We start from the raw sequence: 16,334 nt of genomic DNA, 5'->3' as shown, positions 1-16,334 counted from the left end.
ACATCGAAAACAGTGTAACGCTGCGCAAGATCACACACACACAGATCTCTCTGTTCTCTACGCCCCCCTGTTCTTATTTCTCTGATCCTGAATCGAGAAGCGAATCAAAATGTTCGAATACGTATGTTACGTTAATTTGTATAGAGGAACGTTGAGGAGGATGCACAGCTTGCGCTTGGCTGAGAATCTCTGCCTTCGACACAAAGCAGACACGAACGATACTTTTACTTTATTAATCAGAGCAATTTTATATTGTTATATCGTAACGGTGCAATCTACTTGTAAAATAATAGAGTTTTTTTTAACGTTCGAATCTTCGATTCCAGATATATTATTTTTTTAGCGAATCGCTCTGAGAAAGGAGAGAGTAATCTTCTCTGGGTCCGCTGAGGTGCGTAAAGGAATATTGGTTACGCACGATGGCCAATTTCATGATTTATCAGAGACGCAGGCCAGCGGAAGGGTTCATTATTATTCTTTATATTTCTAAATGTTATACGATCAAGTTGATAATATCTTTGATTAATATTTGTTGTTGTCGCTTGGGCAGTTTCGTTCGCCCAGAGCACTTTAAAGACCCAATTGTACCCGGTGTGGTCTTTACACAGAGATGAGAATGTTTATACGAGAGATCGATTCGTTTTACCAGTCAGATGTAACGTTAGAGTAATTTGTTGATCCTTTTTAGATTTGCCATACTGTACGTCTAACGATAAGAGCCTTCTCTATCATGTTTCGTTTTCTGTATATTCAAGAGATCTGTATGCGGTACGCCAGCATCCCACAGCTGGATACGAGCGTATCGTCTTATTATTATTACCTTTTTTTTGTTTATCTAAGAGTATAGATAGCTACTTGTTTTTCTGTGTAAATAGATGTAATTGTATGTACCCAACGGTGATCTTAAATAATCTACTTAAGCTTACGGCTCGTCAAGTAGCGAATCCATTATATTTTAACGCAAGACGTTCTAGTAAAAGTGGTTCGAGGGAGAAATTTGGGATCGAATCAGCCCTCCGCCCCTTCGTTCAGTGCAATAATGATAGCGTAGACACCCAGAGAGTGCTGCGCCAGCAATTTGGCTTTGGATTCCATGGCGCTGGCAGAATTTTGCTCGAACAGGCTTCAGACTGCAACGCAAGCAAATATTGTCTACGTAGATCAGAAATATTCAGTAAAAGCAAGCTTCGAGCTTCGCTGTAGTCTCTCGATAGTCTTGCGCCAACTTTCTCTAAGTCTCGAAGCCACTGAACTTTCATATTCGCCAACGATCAATTAATTAAACTCGATAGAGCCAAACGCAGCATCCAAAGGAGTCGCTCCTTTAAACAAAATTTCCAGCAGCCTGTTCGAGCAAATCTAGCTAACTGGGCTCTTTAATATTAACAGTAGAACAACTGCGGAGGCTGGTCAGATTTTTCTGAAATGCGAATTGGCAATACGTGGACCGCAAAGAATTTTTTTTAAACAGCGAACGGTACATATCTACATTTCCTTTTTATGCTTGAATACGCATCATTTTTATGTGGATCGCAGGTCATTTTCATGTGATACTTTGTCGAAGCGATTGTGTCTAACTGATGTACGCTTTAAGTTCTGCGAAATTGCCTCCGTCTTGGAAGAATTATACTCAGCATCGAGCTAGTTCTATTCTACGTTTATATCTCATTGATTTATTTACTGTTAAAACGTTCTCTGACTCTTATAGATTTTTTTTTTATTCAGATATGTGCGCATAAATATTCTGAGAAAAATTGTGCGCATCGTTCGAACATTTTTTTCAACGATCGCCAAACAATACTTCGCCTCGTTGATGAAACGCATGGTATTAGAAAAGAAATCTCAACGTTTAGAAGGAGAAAAGAGGACAATTATATATATTTATATTTAATAATGCTAATACGAGTCCATTGTCACCGCATCAATTTCTATTAGCATTGTTAACAGCTGATTTATAAATAATGCGAAAAGATGAGAGAAAATTGTTTTATTTATGCAGCGAATCGAATTATAACTAAAGTGTACAATCGTACGATGATGATTTATTGGGGACACTTTCAATTTCTCTCGAGTAATTTATACGAAACATGGACATCATCTGTACTCGCATTAATTTATTCGCGTAGCATGTACTCTGTAAGTTCTTCTTCTTTTTTCTTTTTATATCCGTATACGTACAAATACACAGCGAAAGCTATGTATCCCTTGCGCACGTACGAGTCTTGTTAATAAGCGTATCTCTGTATATCTTACACTTATCGCAATAGCTGCTTTTTAATCCTTGTCGTATGAAAAAAAGAATTCGCCAGGATTATATTATTCTATTTTACGTTACTGTTGATACTTGCGCCAGCAATATATAAAAATTGTGTAACGAGTACAGGATAAAATATAAAGTAATTTTATTTTTAAATTAAAACGCTCTCCACGCCTGACTCTGTTCATTCGCTGTCTGCGCTGGCGTTTTCTGCAGCCTTTCCAGGGTAACAGCTAGCGTACGATGGCAGAGACCACTTGGCGATGTGTCTACGACTCGAAGGAATCCAATCGTTCGCTTAAATGGAGTTCCACGGTGCTGCGCAGCGCTGAGGTAGCCCTTCGACTTGCTTAAATTAGATTCGCCAGAGGAACAGCCATCGTCTGGTAAAACAGGACACCAGGAAGAGAGTATTCTTCGCTTCGGTTCAGACAGAAACAGTAGCGAAGAGATTCGCAAGCCCAAATGGGTACTCGAGGACCTGGTATCCCAGATTTTGGGGTCCGTATCCATTCTGGACTGCGAGATTCCATCTTCTGGAGCGGAAACCTTGGGCGTAAGCCCTCCAGAGTTAATACAGCTATCGCTGCAATCATTCCTCTCGAAATAGTAAGTTAATAAAGGCGTAAAGTTCCCAAAATGCTGTCCGTAGCTGAGCAAAGCTTGCAAGTTGGAGTCGCTGAAGAAGAAACTGGCAGCGAACTGGATCTCTCTTACGAATCGAGGCTTCTTGAGCTTGTCGCTTCGCTTCGCAAGGAAACGAGGCCATTCGGACAGGCTTCGAACAGAAAATGAGGCCATCGACTGACCCAAGCCATCGTTATTTAAAAAAAAAAACCAGTACATCTGCGTTACGATGAACATTACTACAACGGATTATTTTTATTTCAATTCTGTACATTATTTTTAGCCAGTTTCTCTTCAGCGGATACTCTTCGCTGTACAAACTACGTGTGGCGAAGTTTATGGACGGATATCGAAGAAGATATTCTACAGAACAGCTGCGAACCTTTGTTGCATACTCGTAACATGTCTAATAACAATTTTAGTCGTTTAACATTGTTACGCAGGCCTGTTTTATATTGTTTTTGAATCTTAAGGCCAGTTTGCTTCGCTGCGCACGCAAAGTACTGAAGCGTTGCAATATTTCTTGCATCTTTTCCATCGTTACTATATTATATCTGTTCAGAGTCGATTCGAGTATCCAGCGTTCCATATTAAGCGCAAGGTGTCCAATATCGAAGCAGCTGAAGGACGCTTTCAGTCGTAGAAAGAAGATTTCTGTACGAATCGCAGAGGCGCAGAGCAACTGTTGCCTCTGCTACTTTTCTTATTGTTCGATCATGCGATTGGTGTCCAGAAAAATAGAAGATAGACAATAAAATAGTGGAGCGATGATAGAAAATGTCTGTACGTGTAAGAGAATCGTATTACGGATCATGTATGACCCTACGTCCCTCTGCAGCGAGTCGAACGGCACACCCAAGTGCTGTTCGATGCCACTGCATCGTATTCTGATGAGCAGCGATGCAGCGCTTCTAATTCGCACCGGCGTACAGCAATAATTATGAGATATAAAGGCATAAAAGGCGAAGAAGGGTGCGCAGTAGAGGATAATCCTGCTTGCGAGCCCTGGAGGAGCTTAGTTTGCGTCTGATACGTTTAGTCTGCGTGCTACTAATTCAAAACTGCAAGGCGCAGCAGTATCCTCGCACAAAATCTTGGAAAGGTGGGTATCGGTCCATTTTTTCTTAGTGGTACATTGAACGGTGAGCAATATAAAGGAATTCTCAGCTGGACAGGGACTAATGGGACACTAGGAAGCTGCTAGATGATACCAGAGAGCTATTCGAGAATGCATGGCTCATCGTTAAGAGGATACCACCTAATCGCATAGGAAAAATGGACTGCGCTGTCTTCTATATAGTTTGCAGGTCTTCTTCGCCAAGCGTTGAGCTTCTCACCACATCCTCTGGGTCCTAACAACATCGACTGAGCATCAGAAACCATCATTCTTGCTCTGTTCGCTATCGCAGTCCTCTTTCCTAGTAAATAAGGCAGCTACGATTGGCAAAAGGAGTCCATAGAAAGGCTACAGACGTTGGCGAACAGACCTAGACCACTCTAAGAGGTCCCATGCGAAAGTATAATATAGCAAACTCGCTAATAATTCTAGAAAACTGAAGTTAAAGGATTCTCACATCGTAATCACTTCTCGTAGAGGAACTTACAGGTCCACAAGATGGTTTCGCGCTTACCAATCCTCCAATTAGGGTAGCTATGGCTCTTCGAAGAGTAAGGACATTGTCTTAGTTGTGTTTCGCTGTTCGTTTACCTTCCGCATCAATTTATTTACCTTCTACAGAAATATTTAAATACTCTTTCAGAGATTGGGACTTATTAATCACTCTCGAAGCACAGCGGTTTGTGCAATCCTCCTACGAGGGACCAATCTAACATTCTCCTTCGCTAACGACTCTAAAGTCCATCGTTTCAATAGCCCACAGTCGTATAAATTTCTTTCGCTCCCAAAGAACCCAACGAACGCCTCAACGTTATGATTTTGGCAGTCGATACAAACCGCCAGAGAACAACAGCTGGTGCTCCCTCACTTTGCGGTCAAGGAATTGCCTCAGTTCTGGCAGACCGCACTCCATGGCCCCAGGTCCTCTGGAGGCGAACATCTTCAGCATCTGGTGGATCCTCTCCAGCGGCATCGAGTCTAAATTGGTCAGCATCCCAACAATGTACGACCAGAACACCTGCAGCTCCTCCTCCCTCTGATCGCTGGCTGATGCCATTGCGCTTTCCACCTCCTCCTCCTCAACGATGTCTGACAAAGACCTGTTCTTCGTTGAGCTCTCCTCTTGCAGCACGAACACATCGTTGGTGATCTCCTTGAGGAGGCCCTGCGAGACCCAGAAAGTGATCTTCCTTCGCAGCACTGTCGCTGGGGCATGCATCACCTCAGCGAGCTCCTCGAGACACCATTCTTCTGCAAAATAAAGCGCACCGTAGAGATTCGTACAGCTGAAACTTGAGGCGTTGCTCTTACTCTTCTCTTGGAAGTGTAGAATTATGGTGGCGTGTATCGGTGTAACGTTTATGTCCAACTTTCTGTCCTTCAGCTCTATCTCCAGGGTGACGTTGCCAAGGTGAGGCTTCCAGCAGAGGGTCCGGTTGCCCTTTAAGGTCTCGAATGCCTTCACGTACTTGTTCAGCTGGTCCTGGACCACTTTGGGTAGCTCCAGCTTCCAGTTCTCCTTGAACGGTGGCCAGAATTGGGCTGACAGTATCAGAGCGGACATAGGGAAGTGGTCTTTCTCTAGTGTGTAACTGGTATTCGACTGTATGTGCCCGTCTATCCTCTTCGAGTCGTACACATCCTTCAGCATCACTTCGCAGTAGTGCAGCTGGTTCTCACCGAAGCGCCTCTTCAGTAATTCCAGGTGACGTATCTCTCGTTCGGTGTGGTAGTTCAACTGAGACAGCAGTCTGTCCGCTAACAGGGTACGATACTCATTTACGAACAGGTCCTGGCTACCGTAGACGTTCACCAGCATCGATATGATGTCTGACATCCTGCGTTGGGCTGATTTCGCTGGAAGAATTGGTAGAATTGCTCATCGAAGCACTAAACAAGCGATCAACTTGGTATCGTACAGAGATTTATGAGGATTCCTGTTATACCTGGGTCAGCGTCAACAGGATCAGGCATCCACTTGTCCCAATCCTCGTTCTCTTCGTCCCCAGAGCCATCGTCCAGTTGCAGGGACTCGCCTTTCACCAGTTCATCTGCTAAATCACTTGGCGAGTCATCCAGCAAATCGCTTACCACACATCGCACTGTGTCTTCTCTGGTTCTCAGATAGATTCTGCGTTAACATACATAAAGGCGTAGAGCAGAAAATTAATTGAACGTCTCATATTTAGTATGCGAAATCTACTTAATGGGCTCCGTTATTGTTTCGAGTAGAACACCAGTAGGGTCCAACTGCCTCAACGCTCTTATAGCAGCTATGTAAGCTGTGATTATGTCTGGCGTGTTGACGCCTGGGTGCAACAGTCTTGTCTTCAACGCCTCTTGCAAGCTTTCTATCAACACTTTTCGTAAATCAGTTCTTTCGAGACAAACACGAAGATCATCTATCGCAGGCTGAGAATCTGGGTACTCTGAATAGAAGACGGATTATTTATTACGTACAGTGTGCTCAGATAAAAGTGCATTTAGGGATACGCAAGCTTTCATTATTCATTGATAATATTCTACGATTGTTTTACGAAGCGCTTTTGACTCTTTTTATGCAATCGTTGGTGGATTAAACTGTGCAAGGTCTAACATAGATTAAAGTAGACACTGTTTAAAGCGCTTGTTACTAATTACTGTGGTTAATCAGCGTAGCAGAGCAAGTAATATGAAAGCGTACAATACAACGATTACATAAGAATTAGTAAAAATGAAAATCATGAATGAAAACTTTCGTATCTCACTTAAAATGATGTACAGATAATTAGCAGTATCATCAACCTATTATAATATCGAAAAGCTATTGCAAATAGTTAATAATAAAGCAGCTAATATTAAAGTGTACAGTGCAGCGACTACAATCAAAGGCGATAAGGAATTAGTAAATATGAAAATCATGAATGAAAACTTTCGTATCTCACTTAAAATGATGTGCAGATAATTAGCAATATCATCAACCTATTATAATATCGAAAAGCTATTGCAAATAGTTAATAATAAAGCAGCTAATATTAAAGTGTACAGTGCAGCGACTACAATCAAAGGCGATAAGGAATTAGTAAATATGAAAATCATGAATGAAAACTTTCGTATCTCACTTAAAATGATATACGGATAATTAGCAGTATCATCAACCTATTATAATATCGAAGAGCTGTTCGATTCTGAATCTCGTGTACGTCTCGTACAAGAAATAAGAGAGCTTCTGTTTGAATTTGTCTATAGCATTGCGAGTCTCATCGCTCAAGGATATGATCTTCGAAAAGCCACCAGAGTATATTCTTATTAGCCAGCTGACGACCACTGTCTCCAGCCACTGAAAAAGCGAAGCACAATCAGTTAATTTTACAGCAGTCGTTAGATTCTCATCAGACGATGTAAATTGTATGATACGCCAGGAGATATGTGAAACGATGTCTTACATTCTCCAACGATGATAACTGAGATACATCAAACATCTTGTCGCAAGAGCGATTCACATGATTTTTAATACGTATGTGGATCAACGACGTAAGAACATTCCCTACTAGTCTCTCCAATAATTCCAATTCGATCAACTTTCTATTCGTTTCATGGAACATGAACACCATCATCTGGCAGTGGCATTTGTCTACTTCCTGATAGCAACCCATACAATGCATCGAATCGCCTCCAGTAGTCACTACGCACATAATTAAGACAGTACGAGCATAGAATTAAACAATTCTTCTAAATCGTTACACTGGATTATTATACAAACATTTCTTTTGGAATGTACTTTGTAATTGACTAAAAAGAAGGACAAGTTTCCTATCGATAATATAAAATTGAAGACATCTCTCAAGGAAAGTTTCTCAAAACTGAAATATTAGAGTCGATAAATTGTAGCGCAAGATTTTAACTTAATTGCTACATTTTGGATCCGTTGATGACCGTAGAATATTCAATTGAAGATTTAGAATTTATAAAATGCCAATTACCATGGGTAGAACTATCAGCGTTACAAAATACATTAAACGCAATCTTATAGAATTGTTCGATTATATGTTCGTAATGAAGCGGTAGCTGGCTTAGTAAAGTAGAGCGCACGATTAACTTGAATCGACTCAATACATTATTCGCATCCGTCGTTCTGCTAGTTTCATTCTGCATCAGGTACTCTAATCTCTTCAGTAGAGGCAGAAACTCTCTGAGACTCGCGTAGAGTCCATCCACGGCGCTTTTAAAATGCTCGAAGCCCTGTTGTCCGTCCACGTTGTTGGTAAATTTCTTCCAAAACGTAGGCGCCACGTTCTGGCGGATATACAGCTCGATGTGATGGATAACTATGTCCTCGACGAAGTCCATCAAGTCCAACGCCTTCGTTTCTTTGATCGTAGTGGCGAATTCTTCGTCCGTGCATTCGATTTGAATCTGAGAAAGCGAAGAGGTGGTTTCAATGTGTATTTCTCGAGAGTGGTAGACGAAATTGAGCTGCGAGCTTCCAAATTTCAGACAAGTAAGAATAATTAATGAAAAATGAAGGGAAGTAGCTGAAGATACGAAAGATTTTGACCCAAACGACGAACCTTGTCGCACAAAATTGGAAATGCATACTGAATTCGAGCGAAGAAGTCTCCTTTGTTTATATCAGACTTGGCCATAGCGCTGGGATAAATCAGAGCCAATTTTTGTAGAAACTATGGTTAGTTTCTTCTTACAAATTACTTCCTTAAAATTCTTTCAAGTTTCTTCTAAAAATTCTTCCACTCAAATCTGTTTAAAAATGACAACATTGTTACTGTTAACGAATATTAAAAGATACGTTTTACACTGTTTACAAACAATAAATATAGATGTTTCTTGACGTGAGACATGGTTGAACAATAAGCTGTGTTTACAGCACGTAAATATGTGCAGATTTTAAGGTTAGTTTTTACCATCGCAGACTGCGATCAAAATAATTGAATGTTAAGTAACGTGTGTAAATATAAATAATAAATGCTACGTATTGCGCAATTTTAATAGGGAAACAGGTTTTAAACCTCTGTTGCGTATCGTAGTGTTATGCAGCATTTTTGTATTTCCCGCTTTAGAGGTGAGAGAGAGAAAGAAGGAGTAACAACGAGTGAGACAGACGATGGTCGTTTTATTACTGCTCTCTGCTCGACGCTGCAGCTGTATTTATACTCTCGCGCGTGGCTGGCTGCGCATGCGCACTCCTGGCGCTGACGACCTACTGCGCATGCGCGCTCGTCGAAATATTTACATTTATTTCATTTCTTTCCTATATTCGTGTATTGTTCATGCTATAATGGGGATATATTCAAATTGAACTTAAATTTTTTAAAATCTTTCTCTTAATATAATTATGGTTCATTATAAATATTAATGTTTTGTACCTTTAAATTGAACTTGAATTTTATTCAATTCTTCTGTTAACATAATTATGGTTTGTTATAAATATTAATTCCTTGTAACTGTTCGATTTGACCTGAATACGTCGTTTACAACAATCTAACCTAAAATTTTCCGTAGAAAATATTGACCAAAGTTGATCGACATGTTGACCATTTAATTTGTTGTTCAAAAACTCTGATCTTACGTAGAATTACTCGTAATGCATGCTAGTGTTGTTCTAACCTAACCTAACCTAACCTAGATTTAAAACAAAAATTTCTTTTGCGATTCCGATACAAATTTTTACGCTCTCATTGCTTTATATTGTTCGTTTACTAGTTCAAGTAACTAATCGAACCTAAATTCAGTGTTTTAAATAACCTAACCTAAAATATTACTAGAAATTATTGACAAAAGTTGATCGAAATGTTGACCATTCGATTTGTTGTTTAATAGTTTTATTGTTTATTTATTCTATATTTTAGTAGTTTTATTGTAATTTGTTTTATATTTCCCGCTTTAGAAGTAAAAGGGAGAAAGATATATAAGAATGCCATAAGAAAGAGTGAGAGAGATGATGACTCTACTTTAGAGCACGTGGCGCCATCTCTGAGGAAGGTGCTCAAACTGTTATCGACAGTTCGCATACAGTTATCGACAGCGAAGCAAACTACTGAAGTAGTTACAATCGAACAGTTACAAGGAATTAATATTTATAACAAACCATAATTATGTTAACAGTAGAATTTAACAAGATTCAGGCTCAATCGAAAGGTACAAAACATTAATATTTATATAATCATCCATAATTATGTTAACAGAAGAATTGAATAAAATTCAAGTTCGATTTAAAGGTACAAAACATTAATGTTTATAATGAACCATAATTGTATTAAGAGAAAGATTTTAAAAAATTTAAGTTCAATTTGAATATATCCCCATTATATGTCATCGACAGTAAAAAATAATTATGAATAACAAAGAAATGTAAATAAAACGTATAAATAGTATGAACAATACAGGAATATAGGAAAGAAATGAAATAAATGTAAACATTTCGACGAGCGCGCATGTACAGTAGGGCGCCAGCGTCAGGAGTGCGCATGCGCGGCGAGCCACGCGCGAGGGTACAAATAGAGCCGCAGCGTCGAGTGGCGAGCAGTGTCTCGCGCGACTGCGACTGTTGCGGGTCTGAGCGTTGATTCATTCTTTATTTTAGTGATTTTTAACGTAGACTACCAACAGTAGACAAATAAAATAATGTATATATATATTTTTTAGTACGTTCAAGGACGTGAATGCTATGGTATCCATTTTCGTGTAGATAATGCAGAATGATACGAATGCTGTAGAATTGAAATACTTAAAGTGAATTATTGCGAATTTAATTTTATATAACTGTATTGTCTGTATTGTTTTGGATGCTATAGCGTTCGTTGTATACAACAATTGAAATGTGATAATCTGACTAGCCTCGTACAATGCGTTTAATCGAACTTCGGATATCACGAGCAATTTAAAAATAAAATCACTGTCAATATTTCAGATGTGCGACCAGTTTGACCACTTTCGACGAAGATGGCGTCACGCGTTCTGAAGCAGAGCCACCACAGTCTCTCTCACTCTTTCTCATACCTTTCGTATACATCTTTCTCTCTCACACCTCTAAAGCGGGAAATACAAAAATGCAACACAATACTATAATACACAGCAGAGATTTAAAACCCATTTCTCTCTTAAAATTACACAAAACGCAGCATTTATTATTTATATTCATTATTTACACGCGTTACTTAACATTCTCGTTTGCAACCATCGATCACTGCATTTGTAATTAAAAAAAAAAAATACAAAAAATAAGAAAAACAAATATGTTGATCCTAATCTGCGATCTTAAAAACTAACCTTAAAATCTGAACATATTTATCGAGTGCTATAAATACAGATTGTTCTTTAATCATGTTTTACATTGAAAAATATTTGTAAACAATATAAAATGTATCTTTTAATACTTGTTAATAATATGAAATTTTGTAATTTTTAAGAAGATTTGAAAGTTGAAGATTGTGCAACTTCTGGTGCAATCTTATATTTTCGTTTCACGTTAATCTATTTTAGAGTAATACCAGCAGATGGCGGTTTTGGGGAGCACAATTCTCTTATTTCTTGCGTAACTGAAAATTTTCCTCTCTTACTCTATTCGAAAACAATCTTTGTTCTATGTTTACAGGTTTCTCGTCGCAGGCACGGCTCGTTTGCATCGTATTTTAATATCCTCTCGTATGTTAATTTTTTCAATTATAAAAATCGATATTTACTATTTTTTAAATTTTTATTAACGTTTTTTTATGTCTTTTAGGCGCTTCTTGCGACAACCACAGGATAATTTGGACTTATTGTGGTCCTCATCTGCTGGAATAAAGGCAATACCAACTTCTGGAAGTCGAACTTGGTTTGGTTTTGGTTTGTTTTGTTTGTTTATTGTTGCAGTATGAAAATATGAATTGAACAATTATTAATATTAATTTAACGATTTTTATATGTATTTGTAACTTTGTACTTTGCAACGGGTGGCTTTTGCATTGCCTTTTTACATTGCATCGTCCATACAATTTTTTATTTTTCACTTTGCACACTTTTTGCATTTAATATTTTTGTTTATATTATTCCCTTTCTTAATTAAAATTTATTATTCTTTTCTACAGTTTCGTCAACTCCTTCTCTTCTTCAATACCAACTTCTGGAAGTCGAACTTGGTTTGTTTTGTTTGTTTATTGTTGGAGTATGAAAATATGAATTGAACAATTATTAATAGTAATTTAACGATTTTTATATGTATTTGTAACTTTGTACTTTGCAACGGATGGCTTTTGCATTGCCTTTTTACATTGCATCGTCCATACAATTTTTTATTTTTCACTTCGCACCTTTTTGCATTTAATATTTTTGTTTATATTATTCCCTTTCTTAATTAAAATTTATTATTCTTTTCTACAGTTTCGTCAACTCCTTCTCTTCTTCAATACCAACTTCTGGAAGTCGAACTTGGTTTGTTTTGTTTGTTTATTGTTGGAGTATGAAAATATGAATTGAACAATTATTAATATTAATTTAACGATTTTTATATGTATTTGTAACTTTGTACTTTGCAACGGATGGCTTTTGCATTGCCTTTTTACATTGCATCGTCCATACAATTTTTTATTTTTCACTTCGCACCTTTTTGCATTTAATATTTTTGTTTATATTATTCCCTTTCTTAATTAAAATTTATTATTCTTTTCTACAGTTTCGTCAACTCCTTCTCTTCTTCAATACCAACTTCTGGAAGTCGAACTTGGTTTGTTTTGTTTGTTTATTGTTGGAGTATGAAAATATGAATTGAACAATTATTAATAGTAATTTAACGATTTTTATATGTATTTGTAACTTTGTACTTTGCAACGGATGGCTTTTGCATTGCCTTTTTACATTGTATCGTCCATACAATTTTTTATTCTTCACTTCGCACCTTTTTGCATTTAATATTTTTGTTTATATTATTCCCTTTCTTAATTAAAATTTATTATTCTTTTCTACAGTTTCGTCAACTCCTTCTCTTCTTCAATACCAACTTCTGGAAGTCGAACTTGGTTTGTTTTGTTTGTTTATTGTTGGAGTATGAAAATATGAATTGAACAATTATTAATAGTAATTTAACGATTTTTATATGTATTTGTAACTTTGTACTTTGCAACGGATGGCTTTTGCATTGCCTTTTTACATTGCATCGTCCATACAATTTTTTATTTTTCACTTTGCACACTTTTTGCATTTAATATTTTTGTTTATATTATTCCCTTTCTTAATTAAAATTTATTATTCTTTTCTACAGTTTCGTCAACTCCTTCTCTTCTTCAATACCAACTTCTGGAAGTCGAACTTGGTTTGTTTTGTTTGTTTATTGTTGGAGTATGAAAATATGAATTGAACAATTATTAATATTAATTTAACGATTTTTATATGTATTTGTAACTTTGTACTTTGCAACGGATGGCTTTTGCATTGCCTTTTTACATTGTATCGTCCATACAATTTTTTATTTTTCAATTTGCACACTTTTTGCATTTAATATTTTTGTTTATATTATTCCCTTTCTTAATTAAAATTTATTATTCTTTTCTACAGTTTCGTCAACTCCTTCTCTTCTTCAATACCAACTTCTGGAAGTCGAACTTGGTTTGTTTTGTTTGTTTATTGTTGGAGTATGAAAATATGAATTGAACAATTATTAATATTAATTTAACGATTTTTATATGTATTTGTAACTTTGTACTTTGCAACGGATGGCTTTTGCATTGCCTTTTTACATTGCATCGTCCATACAATTTTTTATTTTTCACTTCGCACCTTTTTGCATTTAATATTTTTGTTTATATTATTCCCTTTCTTAATTAAAATTTATTATTCTTTTCTACAGTTTCGTCAACTCCTTCTCTTCTTCAATACCAACTTCTGGAAGTCGAACTTGGTTTGTTTTGTTTGTTTATTGTTGGAGTATGAAAATATGAATTGAACAATTATTAATAGTAATTTAACGATTTTTATATGTATTTGTAACTTTGTACTTTGCAACGGATGGCTTTTGCATTGCCTTTTTACATTGTATCGTCCATACAATTTTTTATTCTTCACTTCGCACCTTTTTGCATTTAATATTTTCGCTTGCATTCTTCTTCTAAATTAAAATTTGTCGTGTAAAAATTCTTTTCTTCTTTTAGTCGCCTCTTACAACAACCAGAGGACCACTTTGGACTTATTCTGATCCTCATCCACAATTAAATTATATTTTAACAATTTTTATGTGCATTTACACCTTTGGCTTGGTTTATTTGATCACTGTTGGAGTACACAAATATTTTAACAATTTTAATATTTTTTTGTACCTTTTTTTTTGGTTTATTTGTTTACTGTTGTAGTATAAAAGTATTTTAACACGTTTTTCTATCCATTTGTACCTTTAGTTTGGTTTATTTGTTCACTGTTGGAGTACAAAAATATTTTAACAATTTTTATAGCTATTTTTATATTATTTTATTATTGTATTTTCCAACGGATGGCTTTTGCAAAGAGACTAGTCTCTTGTGCTTAACGAAAACAGTCCTTTTACATTGTATCGTCCATACAATTTCTTATTTTTCGCTTCGCACCTTTTTGCATTTAATATTTTCGCTTGCATTCTTCTTCTAAATTAAAATTTGTTGTGTAAAAATTCTTTTCTTCTTTTAGTCGCCTCTTACAACAACCAGAGGACCACTTTGGACTTATTCTGATCCTCATCCACAATTAAATTATATTTTAACAATTTTTATGTGCATTTACACCTTTGGCTTGGTTTATTTGATCACTGTTGGAGTACAAAAATATTTTAACAATTTTAATATTTTTTTGTACCTTTTTTTTTGGTTTATTTGTTTACTGTTGTAGTATAAAAATATTTTAACACGTTTTTCTATCCATTTGTACCTTTAGTTTGGTTTATTTGTTCACTGTTGGAGTACACAAATATTTTAACAATTTTTATAGCTATTTTTATATTATTTTATTATTGTATTTTCCAACGGATGGCTTTTGCAAAGAGACTAGTCTCTTGTGCTTAACGAAAACAGTCTTTTTACATTGTATCGTCCATACAATTTCTTATTTTTCACTTCGCACCTTTTTGCATTTAATATTTTCGCTTGCATTCTTCTTCTAAATTAAAATTTGTTGTGTAAAAATTCAATTCTTCTTTTAGTCGCCTCTTACAACAACCGGAGGACCAACAACCGCTGTGAACACATTCTAATCCATCCACAAGATTAAAAACAATACCAACGTCTGCAACCGGAACTTAAAAAACCACTTCTTCGAAAGCCAACTGCAAACACAGCTCAATTTCCAAAACTTATGTACATCGATGTTGGTCATCACACATGCTAAAAACATGGCGAAATTGAAGCACGTTATGTGGAGTGTCTCTTCCAATTTCGTAGCCAATCGATACTTCTCTCAACTCTTAACGTACGTTCAAACTTAGCGAAGAATATATATTCATAAAATTAAAGATTAAAACAGAATTAGCGAAGAATATGTGAAAATAAAATTTCTCAGAGGTCCTCAACGTCTCTCGATCCTCTCACAATTCAATTTCAATACCAAACTTGCTCGCAAAAATTGTTGTTCATATTTTGATCAACTTCTTCGCTCCAACGATGTTTCTTCTTTCGCAGTTCTCAATGGTACTACGCGTCAGCAGCTTCTTTGCTGCATAAATCGCCAACGGAGGCCTCAGACAAGTCAGAAGGCGATATAATAATTACAGACAGCTGCGTTCAACGTTTAAAGGAGATAACGGATAACAATAGTTACTTGAGAGTCACCGTAGAAGGCGGTGGCTGCTCTGGTTTCCAATACAAGTTCGATTTGGACACGAACATAAACGAAGACGACAAGTGAGGGCCACTGAAACATATTTGCAGCCTTCTTTCAATTACTATTAATTAATTAAGCGTGTAATACTATTTTATATTGCAGAGTATTTCAAAAGGATGATGCTAAAGTCGTTATAGACTCAACGTCTCTGGAATACATCAAAGGAGCAACGATAGAGTACCACACAGAGTTGATACGCTCTGCGTTTAGAATAACTAATAATCCGCTAGCCGAACAGGGCTGCAGCTGTGGCGCTAGCTTCTCGATTAAAGTATAGAGCTTGAGACGATGCAATTTTCACTTGGCGCTTGGCACAAAGCGAACAGACCTCTCGCAGAGATGTTGAGAGAGATTTCATGGAAATTAATTAATGTTTTCTGCACGTAGACGCAGCTTTCGAAGGCGTTACTGGTTTAAATAAATTTAGAGAGGCTGTTCGCTGTTATTGTGAGCCGAACAGTTAATAGACGATTGACTACACTGCGTACGATTATTGTAAATTAGCTCGTAGACCTGAGA

The 16,334-nt window shown here is 36.7% G+C and overlaps 2 protein-coding genes across 2 annotated transcripts; one reads left to right on the top strand and one right to left on the bottom strand.

Annotated features, from left to right (window-relative positions):
- Positions 1-4,808: 4,808 nt before the first annotated feature.
- On the bottom strand, positions 4,809-8,635 carry LOC143431717 (anaphase-promoting complex subunit 2-like). The gene is made up of 8 exons (XM_076908658.1): positions 8,552-8,635; positions 7,964-8,396; positions 7,427-7,665; positions 7,140-7,320; positions 6,205-6,430; positions 5,948-6,132; positions 5,313-5,858; positions 4,809-5,252 (listed from the first exon to the last, which is right to left on the bottom strand). The coding sequence occupies exons 1-8, from the start codon at positions 8,624-8,626 to the stop codon at positions 4,813-4,815; spliced, it is 2,325 nt and encodes a 774-aa protein (XP_076764773.1). The 5' UTR covers positions 8,627-8,635; the 3' UTR covers positions 4,809-4,812.
- Positions 8,636-11,621: 2,986 nt separating this feature from the next.
- On the top strand, positions 11,622-16,092 carry LOC143431830 (iron-sulfur cluster assembly 2 homolog, mitochondrial-like). Its single transcript, XM_076908784.1, has 5 exons — positions 11,622-11,642; positions 11,722-11,785; positions 15,139-15,404; positions 15,614-15,835; positions 15,918-16,092. The coding sequence occupies exons 3-5, from the start codon at positions 15,301-15,303 to the stop codon at positions 16,090-16,092; spliced, it is 501 nt and encodes a 166-aa protein (XP_076764899.1). The 5' UTR covers positions 11,622-11,642; positions 11,722-11,785; positions 15,139-15,300.
- The last annotated feature ends 242 nt before the right edge of the window (positions 16,093-16,334 follow it).

This window comes from Xylocopa sonorina, unplaced genomic scaffold (assembly GCF_050948175.1).
Source record: "Xylocopa sonorina isolate GNS202 unplaced genomic scaffold, iyXylSono1_principal scaffold0014, whole genome shotgun sequence".
NCBI classification, from domain to species: Eukaryota; Metazoa; Arthropoda; class Insecta; order Hymenoptera; family Apidae; genus Xylocopa; species Xylocopa sonorina.
Note: the sequence above shows the minus strand (reverse complement) of the source record. Positions and strands in the feature narration are given on the sequence as shown.